Raw genomic sequence first — 23,798 nt, forward strand, 5'->3', positions numbered from 1 at the left:
TATAAAGCAGCCCATCAATTAAGTGGAGCTGAAAGATAAGACAGAATACAAAGAATCTGAAAAGAAAAAAAATAAACAAACTATTTGGGTGCCTCACAACTAGCCACCAGTCTTCACACATGATACAATAAGCACGCCCTTCTTCCACTTTGGACCACAAGATGTCACTTTATAAGCACGCCCTTATTTTTTTTTTTATAATAATGGAGAGAAAAAATCCCTCCATATTGATTCCAAACTAAAAAAAATAAACTTTAGGAAATAATTTATTTCTAATTGATATAGAATCTTTTAAAAAATATGTATAAAAGAATGTATTGTATATACAATCTAACACCAGATTTAAATTAGAAAACAAAATGATATAAAAATCATTCAGTGGAATTGCCAGAAGAAATAACCATTGTTATAAAATTAATTATTAAAATTTACATTTGTTTTATTAAAACTTGATATATTATCAAATAATCTTTTAAATTAATAATTTATTTATCTAAATATTTTTTTTAAAAGTGAATCACGTGCAGAGCACTTCATGTAATTACTAGTGTCTCCCAAGATTTAAGTTTAGTTTCGAGACTTGATTGATGTAAGCTGGAAACTAAGAGCTACTGATTTAAGACTGCTTCTGCTAAGATTAAAGGAAAACATAAACATGGTGGTAATTATAATTGAAAACATGAAACTATATATATATATATTGACCATCCGGTCTATATAGATATTACATAATATCAACGAGCTAGGTCTCCAATTTTCAGGGCCATAATTCTTAAGAACCAGTACATGTTTTTCCTTCAATCTTTACTAGGAAGATTTAAATGAAAAGGAGGATCAAGGGAAACAAACCAACAAAAAGAAAAGAAATGAATCAAGAATCAATAGATATGGAAACATGGCAAAACACACAAGTTATATATATTTGACCATCCGGTGCTCAAGCAGGAGAGATTGAGGGAGCGATCTCTTCAGAAATATTCTTAAGGGTTTTTTCGCCTTGAAGTACAGCCACAACTTGAGATATTGTAGGCCTGAGAGAAGGTGATTGTTCGGTGCACATCATTGCCAAATTCAGAACAATGTTCGTTTGGTTCCCGTCATAATTATGGCCCACCCTTGAGTCAATCAAATCTCCTAGCGTTCCCCGCGCACGTAAATTAGCGGCCTGAAATTGTTTGAACTTGTAAGAAAATTGCCCAAAAGGAATGTCATAACTATACACTTTTACTGTACAAAAAATACTAAAAATTGTTAATTAATCCCTTCTGATCATATTTTAGCTAAGAAACATTAACTAAGTAAAACAATAATCGATCCAGCTCTCACCGTATCTAGCAGAACAACAGTTTCTTCCTTTTCTCTGTACTCAGTATTGTTTCTCCCACTAACGATCTCAAGGAGAAGGATCCCAAAACTGTAGACATCGGCTTTCGCTGTCATGGTTCTCCGGATTGCATACTCTGGTGACATGTATGAACTGAAAAGGCATTGAAATGATAGATCAAATAATAACAAATCGTAACTACGTGGAGATATTCAAAATACTCTGGTGAGATGTATGGATTGCTACTGGAACCAATTTTTTTTCCATATAAAATGGTCAAGTCAATTTTTACTTACAGATCTCCTCCTCCTCCTCCTCCTGCTGCTCTAACCGCAACATGTGGATCCTCCTCCTCGTAAAGCTTTGCCAATCCAAAATCTGATATTTTCGGATTACAACTTGCATCAAGCAGAATATTATTGGCTTTTATGTTTCTGTGTATTATTTGAGGATTCCTTTCATGAAGATACCTCAAACCCTACGCTATTCCCTTGCAGATTATACTTGCAGATTATAAATCTTTTCGGCCAATCAATTCGCACTGTGGAATTTGTACCTGCAAGTCCCCAAGTCAATAGTCGGCAGTCTGCCGTGTTCTGGTTGTGAAAAAATGGTTGACTAAGGATCACCGTAAGGTTTAATTAGTCCTTCGATTAGAACTAAACTCGAGTATCACGTTTAATATGTAAGTGTAATGCTTGAAAAATCAAACTATTCACTGAAAATTCTAAAGATTCAGAGCACTTGAAATACAGGCCGGTGCAAGCTACATTTTTAAAAATTTTAAAAACTTTTTATTAAAAATAATTTTTTTTATTTTTTAAATTGTTTTTGTGTGTTAATATTAAAAATAATTTAAAAAATAAAAAATTATTATTTTCATATATTTCTAAGCAAAAATCATTTTAAAACATTATTATTATCACAATTCCAAATAGACCATACACCATATAAGTTAAGATAATGCTGTATAGAGAAAATAAAAGGAACGGAAAACCATATAAACTTTAAAAATTAACATATCATCCATCCTAAAATCATTTAGATGTGACATTTTATTAGTTATTTTTTTAATTGACTTTGAAAAATAAAACAAACAAACAAAATAAAATAAAATAATAAAATCCATGATTTATTAAAAATAATAAATATATTCACCTGCTCCTTGTATCTATTTTTTTTAATGAAGTATTGTAAAATAACTATAAAATATTATTAAATACTCTCCTATTACCATAAAATTTTACATTAAATCAGTATATCAGCTGGACGTGTAATACTTATTAAAAAAAAAAAAACATTCTTCTTTAACTTGAAAGTGTCAAAAGTTTTTCTTAATGGACCATGACGTTGTGTATAAACACTTTATTTTTATCTTTTCTAGTATATTTACTGTTCATATTTACCAAATTAGAAGCTACGTATATGGTTAGCAATATTTGTAAATGCCAAAATGGATCGATACTGAGAAATAAAGGAAATTACCAAATAAAACTTGTCCGAGCGAGCCAACTTCCATGAATTCGTAGATGAGTAAATGTAGGCGCCTTCTTGAATAAATATAAAGCAATTTAACAATGTTGTCGTGTTTCAACTCCTTGGCCTTCTTGAAATAAACTTCAGTTGCTATTTCATCGACTGCATTTGATTGAGCGACTAGCTTCTTCACTGCTACAGTCAGGTCTGGCAATTGAGCCTGCAGTATTGCCAAATCAAAGTGAAGAAAGGTTAAAGAACATAAAAGTTATTGCTTAAAAGAAAAAGAATTAAGGAACAAGAGATTTGTTTTACCCTGTATACTATCCCAGAACGTCCTCTACCAAGCTCCATCTTGGGACTAAATTTTTTTGTTGCATCAATGATCTGCTTAAGGGTGAAAGTTCTTTCTCCAATCTTCACTTTGGTTTCTATATGTTGCAATAACACATGGGTTAAGTGGATCAAACCACAATTATTTAAGAATTATTCAGACGGAGAACAGATTATGTTCATAGATTTCCTTCACTTCGTGTTTACCTCGCAATTCTCTGTCTCCTATCCAGCCCATTCTCCACATGAAGGCCAACAACAGCAGCAGAAACAAAATACAGCCGACTGCAATCAACGCAATTTCCCAACCATGCAGTTTTCTGGGAACTTGGGGAACATATAGAAAACAATGGTTGTCAGCCAAGCAGTAAACTATTCTCACACAGATAGTGAAGTGAGCAGCAGAATCCTGGGTTTTAGCAGACAAAATGAAAAGTATTGAAGTTCGTGCCTACCACGAGTGATCGAAACAGCTGATATGAGAGGTCCATTGAGACCAGGTGGGTTGTATAGAGACCCCTTGCCAGCCCAGAAGAACTTGATCTCTAACGAACCATCATTTATTTTAACCTCGAATTGTAGTCGTCTTTCTTCATGTTCTTTCCCAGGGATTTCCTTTATGTTGACATCTTTCTTTACAATCATTCCCTGCAACCAAGACTTCCTTAAGAGTGTGTCATTAGCACGTAAATTAGTTTTCTGGACAAGCGAAATATTTACCTGAATATATATATCAAACACTCGTTTTCCTGATGTGCTGTAATCTTCACTCTTAGAATATAATGCTTCAGCAAAATAAAGTGTCACAATGTACTTGCCTTTACGCAAGCAGAGGCCATAATACGTTAGAGAGACGGGAGCAAGGCGAAAATTGTTATCAATGTTTGCCTTAGAGCTAGTGATTTCACACGTCAAGTTTCTTACTAAAGTGCTGGCATTGACTTTTGCCCAGAGGTAGTCCCCAGCATAGCTATAAGCCCAATCCTCAGATGGACTAAGATTAAACCTTGATAATGAGGTATCGTTATGATAATTATTTTTTCCGTCATCTACTTCCTCACCACCACTATTTATAAACAAGGAATTATCTGCAAGAAAACTTATTTTGAGTACAAACATGATTATTTACCATAAGAAACTCAGCCGGTATAATTAGAAGAGAGAAATTCTCTATCTAATAAAAAGAATGAACTTACGCCTTCGACCACATTTTTTCCCCCGCATCTCATCTATGAAAAACCTAAGAGTTAAAAAACAGAAATTTGTTAGACATGCTTCAAGAACATCACTCTTACTGCAGAAAATTATGGCACCACATACCTAGTCGGGTGACTGAAAAGCACCAAGATCATGAAAATAAACCAAGGAAATAAATATCAATGAGAAATATTCAGTAGTGATTTATGAAAGTCAATAGATTTGTCAAAAAGAAAACAAAATGGATAGGAGTTTGGTCCATCTCTTACATGCTTACATTCTGCAATCCCAAGCAGGTTGCATTTTCACATGTCACGTTGAAGTTATTGTACGAAAGATCCCTGCAAGTTAACAATTCATAAAATTGATTTGAAATTTTTTCCTCAGTTAATAATTCATCTAAATTATTTTTTTAACATGTGTCAACTTCTTAGCATGCCACTTATTCTATACTAACCATGATTTCTTGTCACCTTAATTATGGGATTTAACGAGTAAAAAGACATATTAGAGAGGCATAACTAACCTAAAATAATTATAAAAAGACAAAAAAATTAAAATTAAGTTGATATGAGCACAATTTAGCACTTTAAGATATTTTTAACAAATGTCACCTTGTTAAACTGCCAAGTGTTATACATTAACTATGGTTTGTTGTATGCTTAATCAAGGGATGTAATGAGCTAAGAAAAAAAGCTGAAGAACACACTAAAAAATGATAATTTGTATCTCTAATTTAATTTTTAATCGCCATACCTTATCTATTGAAGAGTGTCAAAAAAATAATATGAATCCAATTGTTTGATAAATTCCTAAGAATAGTTTTATACTATTTCACTGACAAAAGAAGGTATAATTACATCCTATTTCCGACTTCAGTAATAGAGTAATTAAAAAGAAATTATGTGGACAGTTGAAGAAAAGCTTGGATTAACCGGATGCCAATCTAGTGTCTTACGCTGTGGGATAGACACTTGTCGAGTTATTGGTCCAGTTAGGAAGCCCACTGAGCGTGTTGTTCGTTAAAAATCTAAGCAGGAAACTTCAACCCATCAGCAACAATGGTTTCCCAGCTCTCCAATATATCTATAAACAACTTAAACACGTACAACTTATTCAGTCTCTGAAATGTTTCTGGAACGCTACCACTTAAGTTGTTGAAGCTCAAATCTCTGGGAGACAAAGCAAAACGCATCAAATATTAGTTATAATAGAACTCGAAATTGATGTTAAAGTTCGAAGCATATAGACTCAATTGGGAATGTAGATCAAAGAGTCAGCTGAAGGAAAAAGAAACAACAAATGAGATCAATGCGTGTAAGTGTTGAGCTTATAGATGGAGTTTAACCATTTTGGCTGTTATGGTTAACTGGATGAATAAGCCATCGAATAGGTCTTAGAGATTTGACGAGCTTTTCATCGATCATTGCATGTAGATTTTCTTTATATATAGGTTTCTGTGTTTTTCTCTCATGTTTTGCGTGAATGTGTGGCATGACTTCGATCTTCCAGAAAAGTGTATAGTATGGACATGAAGCTGTATCCTTTGTTGCTATGGTGTTCTGGTTATGCATTTGCTCTTGATTCAAACAACTGCTGGCCCATATATTTGCAAATTTGTTATCGTCACTCTTTTTTGCCTCTCTTTATGGTGTTGTAATGCAATTTATTACTTATGAAAAGAAAAAGTTAAACCATTTTGGAGCAGACTAATCCAACACAGTATAGAAAAATAAACTACCTACGATGGAACGACTACTGGAAATTTCTAAAAGGGTAAACATACAGATATTTTAACTGTGACCAATTGCCAATGTCTTTGGGTATTGAGCCGTTAATTTTGCAATTTCTCAGGATCCTGCACAAACAATAGAAGAAGTAAGAGACTCTCTATTTGTAAACAATTAAATGTTAGAAAATGAGAGGACGGAAGCAATGTCGAAAAGATCTTCGCAATGTTACTCTCATATGAAATAAAATATTTGTCATTGAAGTGCTCTTGGACTTGGAAAACCTCAACGCCTAAAGATTTATGATGAAATCCATGAGCATTAATCTAGATTTTCCCAGATTAATTCCATACTAAATCTGAAGAAAAACACTCACACTGAAAATAGAGATTTTTGTTCCGGTACTTCTTCAGGGAATGATATTCCTGGATTGCTCACATCACTGACCCACCTGGAATCATTAAACAACACTTTCATGTCTATCTTCACATTAAAATTAAATACTATGCTGGCATCAAATGATTGCACATACAATCTCTGTAAACTTGGCAGACTAAAAGTTTGTGCTGACAGATTCCCTTCAAAATTATTTCCTATCAGAACCCTGGCAAGTACACAATGAAACAGTCAGCTCAATGCACCAAATTGTTTTGGTTGATAAATTTAATTAAATCCTCTACAGACTATAACATTGACCTTGACTATGTTTTTTAGAAGAAAAAAAATTAACAAAGACTTACAGTTTAGTGAGTTTCACCCATTTTCCAAAATAATCAGGTATTGGACCAGACAAATAGTTTCCACCCACTGCACTGCATTGACCCAAATACTTCCTTTAATTGTATCATAGCGTAAAACTAAATTGCAAGAGAAAAAAAAAAAAAAGCAAGAAACTCACAACTCTTCAAGATTGATAAGTTTCGCATATGTCGTAGGAATTGCTCCAGTAAAATTATTTGCTGTCAAGTATCTACAAGGAATTAAGGCTGTTAGATAAAAACTAAAATGCTTCTTATTAAATATAGCCTCTTTGGATATTATTAAAAAATAATATAAATTATATTATGAAATCTCATTTAATAATTTAAATCATTAAATTAAAATGATTTTTTAATATAGTATCAGAATTTTCATAACTAAGTGGTCAGGAGATCGAATCTTATTATCTATATTTATTTCATAAAAATTAAACAATTAATAATATAAACCTATGTAAGTTTTCAATATAAATTTTTTTTAATTAAGGGGTATATTTTTTACTTCAAATAATATATTAAAAAATAATATAAATTATATTTTATAATTTAATTTAACAACATAAACTTTACATTGGCATCATTTGAAAGCTTAAGTTCTAGGTTATTGGTAGTGCACTACTTAGGTGGCTATCGTTCCGAATTTTTCACATGGGACCTCATCTGAAGTTAAAGCAAGTTGGATTCTCTATGATCAAAATGACAAAAGTAAAACAAGAAAATTACAGCTGTCGAAGATTGGTCAAGCTTCCAAGCTCCTTCGGAAGTTCACCATGAAGATCATTGTCATCTAGGTTCCTTTTCCCTCCAGAGAAACAGACAAATAAGTAGAAAAATTTATAGTACTCTTGAGAAAGAGACTTCAAGAAGCAGTGAATAGATTTTTCTTACAGAAAGCTGAGAAAAGACAGTTTTCCTAATTCTTTTGGAATAATGCCTGACAACTTGTTACTATAAAGATCCCTGCAAATAGAATGATATATATAATGTATAAGAGCAATCAAGACACGAATATCATGTAGAATGAAAAAGCAGTGAAAAATCCGAATGATTCCATGCAATCTCATAGAACCATATCCAAGTAATGTAATTATTCGAGGACTTATTATTAATTGGTGCTAGTGCCATAAAGCTAACAAACTAGCAAGAAAAACGAAAGTTGTATACATATATAAGCCAAAAAAAAGTAAAAACCATGCAATAATACATAGAAAGATCTTATAGCCAAAACTAACAGGTTGTGAACTCCCTTACAGAAACATCAGTGAAGAGAGGTTCCCCAAATTTTCGTTTATAGTACCGCTGAGGAAGTTGAGGCGAAGATAGCTGTGACAGGAAGATGTACATGTATCTGGTTAAGAATTAAGCTGTCCATATATAGATGCAAGACTGTTTTAATCTGTAAGAAGAAATACTTACATCCCTATCAACTTTCCACAGAATCGTATGCTGTCTGGTATTGGCCCGGTCAATTGATTGTTGGAAAGATCCCTGATTTTCAACACATATATCAGAATGAATATATATATATATATATGATGCAAGACTGTTTTAATATGTAAGAAGAAATACGTACATCTTTATCAAGTTTTGACAGAATCGTATGCTGTCTGGTATTGGCCCGGTCAACTGATTGTTGGAAAGATTCCTGATTTTCAACACATATATCAAAATGAATATATATATATATATATAGAGAGAGAGAGAGCCAAAAAATATCGAGTGTATATAGCTTCGACTTAAAAAATCCGAAGCGATTGTAAACCCGTAAGATTCTGAGGGATGGGACCATCAAGATCATTGTTGGATAGAAAACTGTTCAGGTGATATCACCGGACACATCCCAGAAGATAAGAACTTTCAGTTAGTACTTTATTGAACTTTGGGGTTAATGGAAATTTTAAGAAAATAGCAATTCAAAATTATTAGCGTAAGTGTAATGTAGAAAGGTCTTTATGCAGTATATGTGGAGGCTATATACTCTGTTTCGCAAACTTGATAGATATTCCCGATCTTTGTGGAATTGTTTAAAAAAGTTAATAAAATTTTTATTTTTTGAAAATCTACAAGTAATTGTAGAAAAAGATTGCATTATAAGAGCAATGTCTTAGGATTATATATTACTAAAAAACAATTGTTTCAATTCAAAATTTTAAACTATAAAGCTAGTTTTCACCAATATTTTTATATATTATTTTTTAATGGACTCTTGTTTGTTTTGGATTGAAACTTTAACACATCATCAACACAATATTTTTATTTTTAAAAAATTAATTTTTTGTGAAATTTAAACTCATAATTATTTATTAGCAAAACTCTCAATTATTTTAATTAAAAGTTTAAAATAGTGTACAAAATCTTTGGAATAAGTTTATAATACTTTCAAACAATGGTAAAATTTGTTATTTATAGCAAATTAAATAAATATTATACCAAAGCCAAAACAAGAATAAATATTAAAAACTTTCACCACAACAACTCGTTCCAATTTAGATTCATTTATTAATTAATTGTCTTTAGATCACACCATCGAATCCGTTAGATATACAGTCAAGTGGCGTGTGCTAAAATTAATTCTTTATTCTGTTCATCTAAGTTTATCTCTTTAATATTATTCGTTCTTCCTTTAAATTTGATGGCAATCATCTAATGGCATATGACAAATTGGATGGCGGGTGCTGTTTTGTCTTGCTATGCTGTGGTGTATCAATTCAGTCATCATTAGAAGGGTTATCTACCATGAGTTCTAAGGAATTGCAATACCGTTAATTGGAAGCAATCATGACAGACTTACAGATGTTCCAGATTGTGCAACATTGTCAGGCTTGGAGGTATAGAACCGGTCAACGAATTGCTTGCAAGGTTCCTGATGTTCACCACAGTCATTGTACCATGATTTAGAAATAAGCATAGCCTATGCATGCCATCATTTCTAAATATAGAACAAGGAATCAAAGCTTTAACATACAAATACGTGAGATGCTGCAAATACCCCAGCGTTGAAGGAATCTCACCAGAAAGCTGATTATTGAAAAGATTACTGGTGTGGCAATATGATCAAACATCAATTTCATCAATGGCAACAACTGTAGGTGTTTGTTTTAACACATAAAACAGCAGTTTCGATACTGAAAAGAGAAATATATGTGGAGTTGTGATACTTACAGTCCTTCCAAGTTTGCAAAGTTACCTATTGAAGGGTCAATAGATCCATCCAAGTTTTTGCTTGGCAATTTTCTGTCAAAGAAATTGAAGCGGTTCACATAGAAAGGATTGTTTTAAACAGGTTTCATGCATTCCTTTTTATATCTTTTTATATTGTTTGTTTTTGTTAATGACAATAAGAGTTTGAATTTATCAAGTTTTGTGCATACATTCTAGTGACCGAACAAACCGATTGATTTCTTATGCTGTGGCAGGAGCACGTGATCTCGAAATCCAGTTCGGTAGAACAAATTGGATACGTGAGAGTTAACTGCGTTGTGTCTTGGGACAGCAAATTCTTGGAAAGGAGTCGAAGAGCACGTACTGCAGAGGGTTTGCAAAAAAGAGGAAAAAAACTTATTAAATCCCACTAGGATCTTCTAATGTTAATATAAAAATACTCAATCGACCTTATTATATACCTACGTAGATGGGTTAGAATTTATTGGTCTGTGTAAAAAAAGAAACGAAAAGTAATCTACATATTCGAATAGCTTTTCTGTCGTGTAATCAATTTCTTCATGAGAAAATCAATGGCCTTCTTCCACCCTATCCCACATCGATTAGTAATTAAACTAAACATGTCGTGATACATCTTAGAATGAATCATAAAGACAATTATTTGTACCTTCATGATCTGGAAGAGATCCATTACGTGCGACTTCGTCGATTTGATCACCAAATGCAAATGAAGCCCCAGAGCAAGGTTGCGAAAAAAGAAGACAGTTAAGAAGAAAAAGTATACTGATGAGCATTACAGACCATTCAGAACCTATTGGTTTCGACATAGCTCTACCTCTAGTTTGCGTTTCGTGCTGTGTGTATGTACGTGGATGCCACTGCGTATATTTATATAAACACACATGAATGAAAACATGCCTAATGAAAAGAGATTCTCAACAAGGAGGAATCTAATATTTTGTTATCTTTAACTACTTTTGTTATTTTCTTTGTCCAGAAGTTGTCATCAAATGAATGAAATCATTCCACTACGTCAAGGTGGGGAACTTGGCACTGATAAGTATTGGATAGCGACTGAGGAGGAAGCCTTCTTTAGGAAAGCTACCAAAGTAACAATTGCTTGTGGATACAGTAATGCCTTTTGGATTCTATACTACTCGTGTTTCGTTCCTTGTCTCTGATTTGAACACAAAGAAAAGAGAGCAGACGAAGACAAGGAAAAAGTGCGCATTAGAAATGATTAAAGAGACGAATATTTAAGTAATATCTTTTATTTATTCATTTCACGCGCTTTTGGTTCTCACCAAGGCGTAGTAGCATGGTCTGATAGCGCTGTCATGGCAAGAGGGTGTGCCTCACATGTGTTTCTCTGTCGAGCTTTGAGGACTTTTATCATTGCATTTCATTTCGGATATGATCAGATTTGCTAAACTGATAAATAAAAAAGAAAAGAAAACATCAAAACATCCAGAGAATTATTAAAAAGTAGTTGAGAAGAATTAAAATATATAAAATTAAAAAATTTAACAGCATATTTTTTACTAATAAAAATCCTATTAATAAAGAAAATTTAATTTAAACAGTAAAATTCAAAATTGGACTCAATTAAAAATTTTCAAGTTTTAATTAAATTTATTGAGAATTTAATTACAATAAAAATATTAAAAATTAATGAAAAATTAAAACTTCTATTAAATAAATCAGAAATTTATGATCAAATTATAAAACACGTAAAGGTTTGAAATAATACACGGTAATGATTCCTGGACTCCATAATCATATCCTTATAATTAAACTTAAAATCCCCCTTCAATTTCATAAAATAACTCTCTCACGTTACGTGTGCATAACATGACAAGAATTTTATAGTATTTTAGATAATTATCAAAATCTTAAATTATTCGGTAATAGTTCAACAATGATTTCATATTAATTAACAAAAATTTTGAAAATCTCGACAACAAAAAAAAAATTCTCCTCTCTTTTTTATTTTTATGAATTTCATACTTTTTACTATTTTTGTTAAATCAAATCCAATGGTCATGAATGATGCATACAAAATAAATGGCCATTATTAACAAGTAAAGGACATAAGTTGTGGTTTTGAAAATTTAATTTATAAGAACAATTTTAGAATAAAATTTCATAATATTGTATATGCTCATCTCCGTCTATCCTCTCATATTAAAAGTATAGAAAAACACAAGATTTCTTTCTCAAGAATTTTGTCTTTCTCTGGTAACCAAAACAAATATATTCCATTTCTGTCACGCACCTATCTCCAACATCTCCTACTTCTTTTCCAAATGCTAGCAGAAAGAAACGTGAGACTAACAGAGCAAATTAAAAGGGCAGCTGCAATCCACTATCCGAATAATATCACTTAGGGATACAAATCATCCATTGCCTAGTACCATTGAAACTTCTTTTTCTCTCAAAGCTTCCACCATAAACTTCTTCACTCATTTTATATACGTACGTACAAATAATTTTCTTCCAAAACAGGAAGTGTTTCCATGAAAATCACGGGCTAAGTAGATGCCAGAAGAATAAAATTTTACCTTGCGACAAGGGAAAGGTACCTATTCAGGAACAAGAACATTTCCTCTCTTTTGTACCTTGTAAGTAATCATCGTTCTACAGGAATATATCAAAACTTTGTAATTGTAAAGTATTTGTGGAACCAGCACTTCTAAAACCAACTAAGTCGACGGAAAAATTATAACTAAGCAGCACAGTCCCCATCATTGCCCTTGCACATAAAATCTCCAGGTATTGTTTTGGCTATTCTAGAAGTGACTTGGCTTGAAAAATCATGAACTGCATACGTTATACATGTGTTTGTAGATTGTTATTTTTTCCCCATCCAATTAACATGAGTTTTAGGGTGTAATTAATTTAATTAGAGTAGCTCTAAGCACAAATCAATTCCAATGATATTTATGCTTTTGATTTAGTGATTTTTGTATTAGCTGAAGTAACCAAAACCACTATGTCTGCAAGAAGTTGAAAATGGTCAATTAGTTAAGCTCCATAATTTGCAGTAATGTAATGATCTTGTTTATTAAATAGTTTGTGACTGTTTCTGTTATTAGTACTAGCTAGTACTCGGTCCATTGTTGCTTTAGTTGAATATTGTTTCTGGCTTGGTTGGAATCTTAACTAAAGCTGATTTCATTATTGGAAATTTTAATTTACATAGCACCTTGTGTTGAAGGAAAACAAAAGGAAAGAAAATGGATATCAGCAACTTGTCCAAACGTGCTCAAGAATTGTGGAATGAATGGGAGATTCGCTCACTGATTTTGTTAAGTCTGTTTCTCCAAATCTTGCTCATCGTCATTGGAGATCGGCGGAAGTACTACACTGGAATCGTGCTTGGAGGCCTTGTCTGGATAGCATACTTGTCCGCGGATTCGGTGACAATTTATGCATTGGGTAGTGTTTCCCGTAGCCAAGGAGTTTCGGGAACAAATCGTATCAATCCAACTTCAAACAATATTCCAGCATTTTGGGCACCAATTCTCCTTGTACACCTTGGTGGCCCTGACACTATCACTGCTTATGCACTGGAAGACAACGAATTGTGGTTAAGACACCTTCTCCGGCTAGCAACTCAAGCTTCTACAGCTTCTTATTTCCTGTTCAAATCATGGGGTAAGGATCCACTCATATATATAGCCATTCCCATCTTTGTTGCTGGAATTACCAAGTTTGGAGAAAGGATTTTGGTTCTCTGGCTAGCAAGCTCCAAGAAGTTTAGGGACATCGAAAATGAAGAAGTGGATACTTTCCAGAGCCAATTTGGCAAGAAATTTCGATCTGTTGGCTTTTTTGACATGTCTGAGGAAGACTTGAATAAAGGTTTAGAATTTAACAACATAATACCTGAGGCTGTGTATCTCCATGAAGCACATTTTTTATTTCAAATGTTCAAGATATTTTATGCAGATCTCGCGCTTAGCCATTCTAGCCATATGGCAAGCTATCGTATCCTGAGTAGCAAGAAGAAAGCCACAGAAGCCTTCAAAGTGATAGAAGTCGAGTTGGGATTTATGTACGATGTGCTTTTTACGAAGGTGACAAGTGTTTGTTCAACGCGTACAATTCTTCGCTCCATCAGTTTCCTATCTTTTACTTCTGCATTGGTCGCCTTCTCGTTGATGGTCGCGAACAAGTGTGCCTATACAGGAACCGAGGTAATTATTTCATACATCTTGCTGGGAGGAGGAGTGGTTCTTGAGATATATGGATTCATCATGCTTCTCTTATCTGAATGGGCTATGCTTCGGCTTAGCTTGCTAAAAAAGCCATGGGCCGATTTTGTCTATCGAGCTATCTATTCTGACAATAACAAAAGGTGGGAAAGAAAAATGGCTCGACACGACTTAACAGATGCTCAAATAACCAAGAACGGATCAGCTTTGCGGACGATGGTCATAAATTCGTTGGCATGTAAACCAACAGCCAAAGTTTGTTTTCTGAAGTTGATAGGCAAGGATAACATTCAAAGTTGGGAGGTTATCAGTGAGGAATTAAAAGAATTAATTTGGGAATACCTCAAAGACAAACGTTCGAGATATAGTCATGAAATGCCTCAACCTGATCCTGGCATGAATGATTTGAAGGAGATATTGGCTGAAAGAGGTGATCAGGTACTGAAAAGCATGGGATGCTTGGAAGAATTTCGTTGGGCTGTGGTTGAAATAGACTTTCATGGGAGCCTCCTTTTATGGCACATTGCCACTGATATTTGCTATCATGATGATATTCGCAATAACAAAGTTGATGCAAATAATCAACTTTGCAAAATGAGCAGATCCTTATCTAATTACATGTTGTATCTTCTAAGTGAACCTCCAAATATGCTGCCTAAAGGGATTGGTCAGGCAAGGTACAAGCAAACCGGCATTCAACTCACCGAATTCTCGTGGTGCTGGAGATCGGAAATAATAACACCTACTCATTGGGGTTCTGAAGAGTTTTTGAATGAAATAAAAAAAAATGGAAACAATGTGTCAATGCTACATGATGCTTGCAAGCTCGCTAAGGAATTACAATCTCTGGAGAATAATTGGACCAACGAAAAAAAGTGGAGGATGATAAGTCAAATATGGGTGGAGATGTTGGCTTATGCAGCATCTAATTGTGGATGGAAAGAGCATGCTCAAGCACTTACACGTGGTGGGGAGCTACTCACTCGTGTGTGCCTTCTCATGGCGCATTTGGGTTTAAGCGAGCAGTGTCTAACAAGTGTGAAAACCAGTTCCGGGGAAGCTCATAATCCATAGTTTTAAGTTTGTTGCTCTTTTTCTACGTTTGAAATATTGTTTGATCCAGTTTGGGAGTCTTCTTTGCACGGAGACATGTTTTAGGACTCTTTATTTCATTTCATCATTAGTATTGTATTTTGGTATGGGATTTTCTTGTGTGAAATTTTGTAATTTTTAAAAAAATAAAAATGTGGCCCTGTGGCCTACATCAGGCTTAGCACTCACTGGAAAAAAAGAGAGTTAAATAATGATCTTGATGTTGCGCATACTGGACCAAAAGCAAACACAAATAAAACACAAACAACAGATTTACGTGGTTCCCCAAAATCGGGTACGTCCACGGAGGCAGCAGATTGTATATTATTGAAGGAATGATACAAACACTCAACTCAACCCAGTACAATCCCACTTAACCGGGTGTTTTACTCTTACACTCGGTGTTTCTCTCAAATCTGTATTTTCTCACTCTCACAGTTGCACTCACCACACTTTCACCCTTTGCTCTCACCACAATTTCACTACACTTTTGCTCTCTCTTTATCTCTATTTATAGGAGAGCCTTGGCAACTTGGTTGAGGGTGGTTGAGGGTGGTTGAGGGTGGTTGATGGTGGTTGAATGGTGGTTGGAAGTGGTTGATGGTGGTTGTTAAAGGAGAGGGTGGTTGAGAAAAAATGTTGACAATTTGCTACAAATCTCCACCTTGGCAAGATTTTTCCATCCAATCTTTGTGATCAATCAATGCTGCCTCTAATGCGCCATATGGCGCTGCACCCTGAAGGTGCTCAACACCGAGAGATGTTGACCAAGTCCAAACAATGTTGGAACTTGATCCCTGAGACACATTTTGTGAGCATGTCAGCTGGATTATCTGCGGTACCAATCTTCTGTAGCAGAATATCTCCTTCATCCACAATTTCTCGAACAAAATGAAATCGAACATCGATGTGCTTGGTGCGGGAATGATGAACCTGATTCTTTGCAAGACAAATAGCACTTTGACTATCACAATGGACATTCACGTGCTCTTGAACAATTCCCAAATCTTCAATCAACCCATGTAACCATATAGCTTCCTTGAAAGCTTCTGTTACTGCCATGTACTCTGCCTCAGTTGTTGACAAAGCTACTGTTGATTGTAAAGTTGACCTCCAACTTACAGGCCCTTTAGCAAGTGTAAACACATAGCCTGTTGTGGAACGACGCTTGTCTAAGTCACCAGCATAGTCCGAATCCACATAACCAACTAAATTTTGTTTGAGTCTATCATCCCTCTCAAACTTCAAACCAATATCAGTTGTGCCATGAATGTACCGTAGAATCCACTTAACTGCCTGCCAATGACCCTTTCCCGGATCATGCATATACCTGCTCACCATACTGACTGCATGTGAAATATCTGGTCTTGTACAAACCATTGCATACATTAATGCACCAACTGCATTTGCATACGGAATTTGAACCATATGCTTGCGCTCTTCCTCTGTGCGTGGAGACATTGAAGCACTTAGCTTAAAATGAGGAGCTAGAGGTGTACTTACAGGCTTGGTCTTACCATCTACCCCAAATCTCTTTAGAATTTTCTTCAAGTATTGGGTCTGTGTCAAACAGATTGTGCCTTTTCTTCTGTCTCTCTGAATCTCCATGCCAAGAATCTTCTTAGCTTCTCCAAGATCCTTCATTTCAAACTCAGTTCTCAGTTGAGCTTTCAGTCTATCAATCTCCACTTTGCTCTTTGATGCAATCAACATATCATCCACATATAAGAGCAAATAGATGAAAGAACCATCAAGAAGTTTGCGAAAATATACACAATGATCAAACTGACTCCGTGTGTATCCATGTTCTATCATGAACTTGTCAAATCGCTTATACCACTGGCGAGGAGATTGTTTCAATCCATACAGTGACTTATTCAGTTTACAAGCCCAATTCTCTTTCCCAGTGACTTTGAAACCATCTGGCTGAGACATGTAAATTTCCTCTTCCAAATCTCCATGTAGGAAGGCAGTTTTCACATCAAGTTGGGCTAACTCCAAATCAAACTGTGCAACCAAGGCTAGCAGAATACGAATTGATGAATGCTTAACAACTGGGGAGAATACCTCATTATAATCTATCCCCTCCTTCTGAGCATAGCCTTTTGCTACCAATCTTGCTTTGAAACGGATGTTGTCTTTTCCTGGATTACCTTCCTTCTTAGCATATACCCACTTGCAACCAATTGTCTTCTTTTCTTTAGGGAGTTGTACCAAATCCCAAGTCTGATTCTTGTGGAGAGATTTCATCTCTTCATCCATTGCCTCTTTCCATTTTGCACTTTCTACACTCTGTACTGCCTCTTTGTAGGTGCAGGGGATTCCATCATCAATCACCGGAAGTGCATAAGCCACCATGTTACAATACCGAGCAGGTTTCTTGATAACTCTTTTCGGTTTACTCGTTGCAATGGATTCTTGTTGTGTGGTTGCTGAAGTTGTTGCATCCTCTTCATCTGAACTTTCATCTGAATCTCCTTCAGTAGAGATTGTCTGAACAGTCTTTATAGGAATGACTGAAGTCTCCAACTCCACCTGTTGTGCATCACCAGACTGTTTTTCCTTCTCCTGTGATTTCTCTTGTTGTAACATGCCAGACTCATCAAAAGTGACATCTCTACTCAAAATCACTTTCTTTGATTCAGAACACCAGAGTCTGTAACCTTTTACTCCTCCACTAAAGCCCAAGAATATAGCTTTCTTGGCTCTAGGATCTAGCTTGGACTCAGTAACATGATAATATGCTGAGCAACCAAATATACGCATAGAGTCATAATCATTTGCAGGAGAGCCTGACCATACCTCTAAAGGGGTTCTTCCATTTAATGCTGCTGAAGGTAACCGGTTAACAATATGACGAGCATAGCTTAATGCCTCGCCCCAGAACACTTTGCTTAGTCCTGAATGTGATAGCATACATCGGACTTTCTCTACCAATGTGCGATTCATGCGTTCTGCTACTCCATTTTGTTGTGGTGTTTTACGCACAGTAAAATGTCGTTTGATCCCTTCATCCTGGCAAACTTGAAAGAAAGGATCTGAAGTGTACTCACCACCATTATCTGACCGAAGAGTCTTAACTCTCCTTCCCGTTTGAGTCTCCACCATTTTCTTCCATTTCAGAAAGATATCAAGGACCTCATCCTTGTGTTTCATCATGTACACCCATACTCGTCTTGAGAAATCATCAATAAAAGTAACAAACCAACGATTACCTCCAAGAGATTCATTCTTTGAAGGTCCCCATACGTCTGTGTGAACATAATCAAGAATCCCTTTTGTATTGTGTACCGCAGTGCCAAACTTGACTCTTGTCTGTTTTCCAAGAACACAATGCTCACAGAACCCATGCTTTCCAGTCTTGGCGCCTTTTAATAGACCTTGTTTGACCAATCCTTGCAAAGCCTTTTCACCAGCATGCCCTAAACGCATGTGCCAAAGTCTGGAATTATCTGCTTCATCATCTTCTATGCTTTTGGAAACAGCTGCTGTACCGGTAACAGTAGATCCATCCAGGAAATATAAGTTTCCTTTCCTCGTGCCTCTTAAGACAACTAATGCACCACGGATTGCTCTCAGGACTCCACCATGCATGATAATCTTATAACCATTGGATTCTAGGACTCCAAGTGAGAAGAGATTTTTCTTCAGGTCAGGTACATATCGTACCTCTGTCAGTGCCTTGACTACCCCATTATGCATCTTCAGATGGATAGTCCCAATCCCTTTGATCTCACAAACATCATCATTACCCATCAACACAACTCCTCCATCGAACTCCTCGAGTCTCGAGAATAAGTGCTTGTTAGGGCACATGTGATAGGAACATGCAGAATCAAGAATCCATTCACCAGAATGGTTTTCTGGTGATGAGACCATGAATGCAGAGTCTCGTTCATCCTCATCTCGTGCAACGTTCACAGTTGGTTCATCTTTTTCCTTATTGCCCTTAATCGGACAATCTTTCTTCCAGTGCCCCTTTTTATGACAAAAGGCACACTCATCCTTTGCAAGATATCGTCTGTTTGATGATTCTCCTCTGGATTTTGAGCGAGATCTCCCTCGCCCTCGAAATCTTCTAGGGTTTGTTCTGCCTCTAACTGTCAATGCTTCTGACGTTGACTCTTTGTGAACAATCTGATCCTTCTTCCGGTACTCATTGTTCACCAAAGCATTAGACACATCAATGAATTTAATCTTTTCTTTACCATACAGTAAAGTGGTGACGAGATGTTCATATGTGTCAGGCAGTGAATTCAATAACAGTAGAGCTTTATCTTCATCATCAATTTCCACATCTAAATTCTTCAAATCAGCAATCATTTTATTGAAATCATTCAGATGCTCATTCATAGAAGTACCTTTCTTGTGCTGAAAGCGGAAGATCCTTTTCTTCAAGTAGAGACGATTCTCTATACTCTTCTTCATAAACTTGTCCTCCAGTGCTTGCCATAATTCCTTTGCAGAGTTTTGTTCTGAAAAGGCGTACTTCTGATCCTTTACAAGACAAAGTCGGATGGAACTGCAAGCTAACCGATTTATCCTTTCCCAGCTTTTATCATCCAAATCCTCCGGTTTATCTTCTAGAGTGAAATCCAAATTCATTTGGACAAGCATATCCATGACTTCACATTTCCACATGCCAAAATTACCCTTCCCATCAAACTTCTCCACCTCAAATTTGGTACTCGATACCGGGATATATTGTGGAGGTATACTAGCATTTCCCACTAATTTTTCTTCTGGAATATCAGCCATTAGGACGTCTTTGGATTACAAATAGGCTCCCGAAATTGTTAAAACATGCACTTTTATGCTCAAAAGAGCCAAAACAGTAACTTCGGTGTGCTGTTTCACAAAACGGACACCACGGTTGCGTCCGGAATGGTTGAAAATGCTAGGAACCAACTTGACTCGGCCTAAAACCGGTCAAAACATCACTGAGTTGGCCAAAAAATCAATCTGACCGAGTTAACTCAGGGAAGGAATATTCTGTCTCTGATGAAGAATATTCTGTCACGGAATATTCTCTTACTGTCAACGGAATATTCTTATTCTGTCAAGAGAATATTCTGTCACTGTTAGATGATGTGTCTGATGACATGGCAATGTGGACCCTCTGTTGATGACGTGGATGTTGACTCAGCGCCACGTGGCGGATGACGTGGCTGTCTTCTCAGGTGAGATTTCCGGCACTGTCTGGTTTTTCCGGCAGATTTCCGGCGAAACTTCGGCGAGCTCTACAGGGCTTGTTTCAACTCCGATTTTGATGATCTTTATATCGCCGGACTCGTATCGACGAGAGGAATCTCCACAGGTGGTCAAAATCAAGATCTGAGAACTTTGAAAATTCTGCAACTTTGAACAGAGAGCTGAAAAAGGTGTTTTTTTCAGTGTTCAAGCTTCCCTAATGCTCTGATACCAATTGTTGCGCATACTGGACCAAAAGCAAACACAAATAAAACACAAACAACAGATTTACGTGGTTTCCCAAAATCGGGTACGTCCACGGAGGCAGCAGATTGTATATTATTGGAGGAATGATACAAACACTCAACTCAACCCAGTACAATCCCACTTAACCGGGTGTTTCACTCTTACACTCGGTGTTTCTCTCAAATCTGTATTTTTTCACTCTCACAGTTGCACTCACCACACTTTCACTACACTTATTACATTGCTCTCTCTTTATCTCTATTTATAGGAGAGCCTTGGCAACTTGGTTGAGGGTGGTTGAGGGTGGTTGATGGTGGTTGAATGGTGGTTGGAAGTGGTTGATGGTGGTTGTTAAAGGAGAGGGTGGTTGATGGTGGTTGAGAAAAAATGTTGACAATTTGCTACAGCTTCCTCTTGGAGACACATAGCTGCAACTGCAAGAGCTTGATACAGACCTTTTAAAGGGTAGTTGCCTTGTAGCAAAGGGTCTGCCATTAGTGTAAACTTTCTTCTGTCCTTGAATAATGGCGTTGCCTGCACAGAGAAATGCAAAGTCAAGGTAAGGCCTTGGTTGCTAGGTTCTAGCAGTCAAATGTTTTAGTCATTGAGTATTGGAAAATCACATAGAACAGTTCAGGATCAGAAAAAAAACTAGGATGGAAAGTAATGCCAATACATGATCTGGTGTCGTGACGACAAAATTTCATCAGAGGAAGAATTTAATGGAGAATCAAAAGAATTCTACACACGTACCCAAGAAACTAGATTCTGCTCTTCACTTGGTCTTGAATTGTCGATGACTCGTCTTCCGGTGATTAGCTCCAAAAACACGACTCCAAAGCTGTAGACATCGGATTTCGCTGTCAGTTGTCCTGTCAAAGCATATTCAGGAGCACAATAGCCATAAGTCCCCATCACCCTGGTGGATACATGTGTCTTGTCCCCGGTCGGTCCGAGCTTTGCCAGCCCGAAATCTGAGAGCTTAGGGTTGAAATTCTCATCTAATAATACGTTTGATGCTTTGAAGTCACGGTATATTACTGGAGGATTTGCTGATTCATGCAAGTATTCAAGCCCTCTTGCAGCCCCTTCAGCTATTTTCATCCTTGTATTCCAATCCAATGGCTTTTTATCTGGTGCCAGCTCTGAAAGAGAAATCCAGCTGATTAGAGTAAAAAACTAGCAAGAAACAGGAACGTATTCTCTAACAATGACAGAAATGCTTCACCACAGGAATCGAATCTGCTTTAACCTGCAACCATTTATGCAATGAAATCTATCTTGTATGCAAAAGTGCAGAATATCCAAATGAAGTTACTTCATGCATACCAAGAAGGTGATCCTCAAGGGAGCCATTAATCATGTACTCATACACTAAAATCCTCTGGTCACCATCGGCACAGTATCCAACCAAGCTGACAAGGTTAGGGTGGTGAAGCAGACTCAGCATTAAAACTTCTACAAGAAATTCTCTGTTTCCCTGAAATCCATTTCTGTCTAGTTGCTTAACAGCAACAACCTAATTGAAACAGCAATAACACGAGAACTTTTAACTCATTCTCAGTCTCTTGCAAAGTAAAAACAATGAAAGAACGCTAAAATAATACTGCAAGAGTAGTGGTACTTGGTTTGTTTTCTGTATAATCCCTTTGTACACCCTTCCGAAACCACCCTCGCCGATCAGATTTTCATGGTTGAAGTTCTTTGTTGCCGTATTTAGATCGCGGAATGTGAAAATATCAGCAGATATATTTCCCTTCCCGATTTGCCTGATTTCTTCTGCAATGTACCTTTTTCTGCTGCTATCTGTGGAGAAATTACGTTCAGTTTGAATTAGACACTATTATCCAGTTCCAAATGGGCTTCTGAATTATAATTTGGAGAGTTGAACAACATCTTCTGATTTGCTGATGCCAAAATATTAATTATGACATCCTTGAATGTCTTCAAGAAATGACAATTACAATCTGATGAAATGAAGAGGACAATTGCAACATATCATGGAAACATTGATGAATCCACAATATGAGAACACAGAAAGGTGGCAAGGAAAAACAACATTAACATGAAACTTGGCTTGCCATATTCAGTTCGTAATTTCGTTCCCTGAGAAAAAAAAAAAACGGAACTCTTACAACATGGATAGATTATATCAGGAGCACAAGCACATAAAAATACCATCCAAAGGGGACACAATTGCTCTTCAGATATGAGATGTATGGATTGACAGCAAACAGATCTAGGCTGTGAGACAGACAAATTACAACCTTTCAAAATTATGATTGACAATACTTGGCTTCGTGAAATTTAATGATTGCTCATGAGAACAGAACAGTTTACCTGTCTTAAATGAGATGTTGGCAAATGAGGCTAAAGTTCTGGCATCATTGTATTCCTTAATGCTTTTTTTCAGTGACTTTCTGCTTATTCTTTCCTCCGACAAGCAACATTTAAAGCAGCCCATCATCCCTCCCTTGTAATTCTTCAACCAGCATAAAAATGTGAATGGAATTCTTAGAAAGATAGCACCAATCTCAAAAGCTTAGCCTAGGTGCACAAGAAAACAATACGTCTGGTCTTGTCAGAAAAACAGAAGAAAGTTTTTGCCACCATGCTTGTTTTTAGTTCATCATCTATCTCAAAATCCATGGAGCTAGGAAAAGGGAAAGACTAGGTCAAAATTCTGCTAATTATAGCAACAGTTGCCATGTCTTTTGCATGGCTACTGCCTCATTTGCAAAACGGGCTGTTTGACATGCTTTTTTCTAGCACCGAACTTCTATTTGCTCGACAAATTTCCTCCAAGGTTAGGAGTACTAAAAGGGATTGTGAGCTATTTTTTCTCCAAGTCTTACAAACTCACCAAGATATATATATATATTCCTTTTTGAAATAACAAGAAATGGAGACAGCATTTGGAGTAGAATTTACTTGTGAGATACATTGAAACTATTTAGAAGTTAAAAACATGATGATTGCCGTTTACTGTTTAGAAGCATAATTATAAAACTGTATACTGAATAGCATAGTTCAGTATTTTAAAAAAAATATTGAAGAATGTTATTTTAATATG

The 23,798-nt window shown here is 35.9% G+C and overlaps 4 protein-coding genes across 6 annotated transcripts; 1 reads left to right on the top strand and 3 right to left on the bottom strand.

Moving 5' to 3' along the window:
• Positions 1-729: 729 nt before the first annotated feature.
• On the bottom strand, positions 730-10,880 carry LOC105136528 (probable leucine-rich repeat receptor-like protein kinase At1g35710). 3 transcript variants are annotated; one of them, XM_011041928.1, is made up of 28 exons: positions 10,648-10,880; positions 10,190-10,343; positions 9,981-10,052; positions 9,610-9,855; positions 8,559-8,630; positions 8,392-8,463; positions 8,235-8,306; positions 8,070-8,141; positions 7,707-7,778; positions 7,542-7,613; positions 6,959-7,030; positions 6,801-6,872; positions 6,593-6,664; positions 6,437-6,511; positions 6,117-6,188; positions 5,440-5,502; positions 5,289-5,360; positions 4,600-4,671; positions 4,454-4,465; positions 4,330-4,373; positions 3,854-4,221; positions 3,589-3,781; positions 3,341-3,460; positions 3,116-3,231; positions 2,810-3,020; positions 1,621-1,880; positions 1,327-1,477; positions 730-1,165 (listed from the first exon to the last, which is right to left on the bottom strand). In XM_011041928.1, exons 1-26 carry the CDS (start codon positions 10,805-10,807, stop codon positions 1,783-1,785), a joined length of 2,796 nt encoding a protein of 931 aa, XP_011040230.1. In that variant the 5' UTR covers positions 10,808-10,880; the 3' UTR covers positions 730-1,165; positions 1,327-1,477; positions 1,621-1,782. The 3 variants fall into 3 exon arrangements, with proteins under 3 accessions (XP_011040230.1, XP_011040228.1, XP_011040229.1); XM_011041926.1 differs by lacking the exon at positions 8,392-8,463 and having other exon boundaries at positions 6,437-6,664; XM_011041927.1 differs by lacking the exon at positions 8,235-8,306 and having other exon boundaries at positions 6,437-6,664.
• On the bottom strand, positions 938-1,470 carry LOC105136552 (probable LRR receptor-like serine/threonine-protein kinase At1g07650). Its single transcript, XM_011041946.1, has 2 exons — positions 1,327-1,470; positions 938-1,165 (listed from the first exon to the last, which is right to left on the bottom strand). Exons 1-2 carry the CDS (start codon positions 1,468-1,470, stop codon positions 938-940), a joined length of 372 nt encoding a protein of 123 aa, XP_011040248.1.
• A 1,588-nt stretch (positions 10,881-12,468) lies between the features above and the next one.
• LOC105136553 (uncharacterized) lies at positions 12,469-15,271 on the top strand. The gene is made up of 2 exons (XM_011041947.1): positions 12,469-12,752; positions 13,183-15,271. The coding sequence occupies exon 2, from the start codon at positions 13,217-13,219 to the stop codon at positions 15,269-15,271; it is 2,055 nt and encodes a 684-aa protein (XP_011040249.1). The 5' UTR covers positions 12,469-12,752; positions 13,183-13,216.
• Positions 15,272-20,431: 5,160 nt separating this feature from the next.
• Positions 20,432-23,189, bottom strand: LOC105136555 (serine/threonine-protein kinase CDL1-like). The gene is made up of 7 exons (XM_011041948.1): positions 23,066-23,189; positions 22,350-22,531; positions 22,055-22,244; positions 21,479-21,870; positions 21,131-21,259; positions 20,712-20,726; positions 20,432-20,623 (listed from the first exon to the last, which is right to left on the bottom strand). Exons 1-7 carry the CDS (start codon positions 23,187-23,189, stop codon positions 20,432-20,434), a joined length of 1,224 nt encoding a protein of 407 aa, XP_011040250.1.
• Between the last annotated feature and the right edge of the window lie 609 nt (positions 23,190-23,798).

This window comes from Populus euphratica, unplaced genomic scaffold (genome assembly GCF_000495115.2).
Source record: "Populus euphratica unplaced genomic scaffold, PopEup_1.0 scaffold142.1, whole genome shotgun sequence".
In the NCBI taxonomy this organism is placed as follows: domain Eukaryota; kingdom Viridiplantae; phylum Streptophyta; class Magnoliopsida; order Malpighiales; family Salicaceae; genus Populus; species Populus euphratica.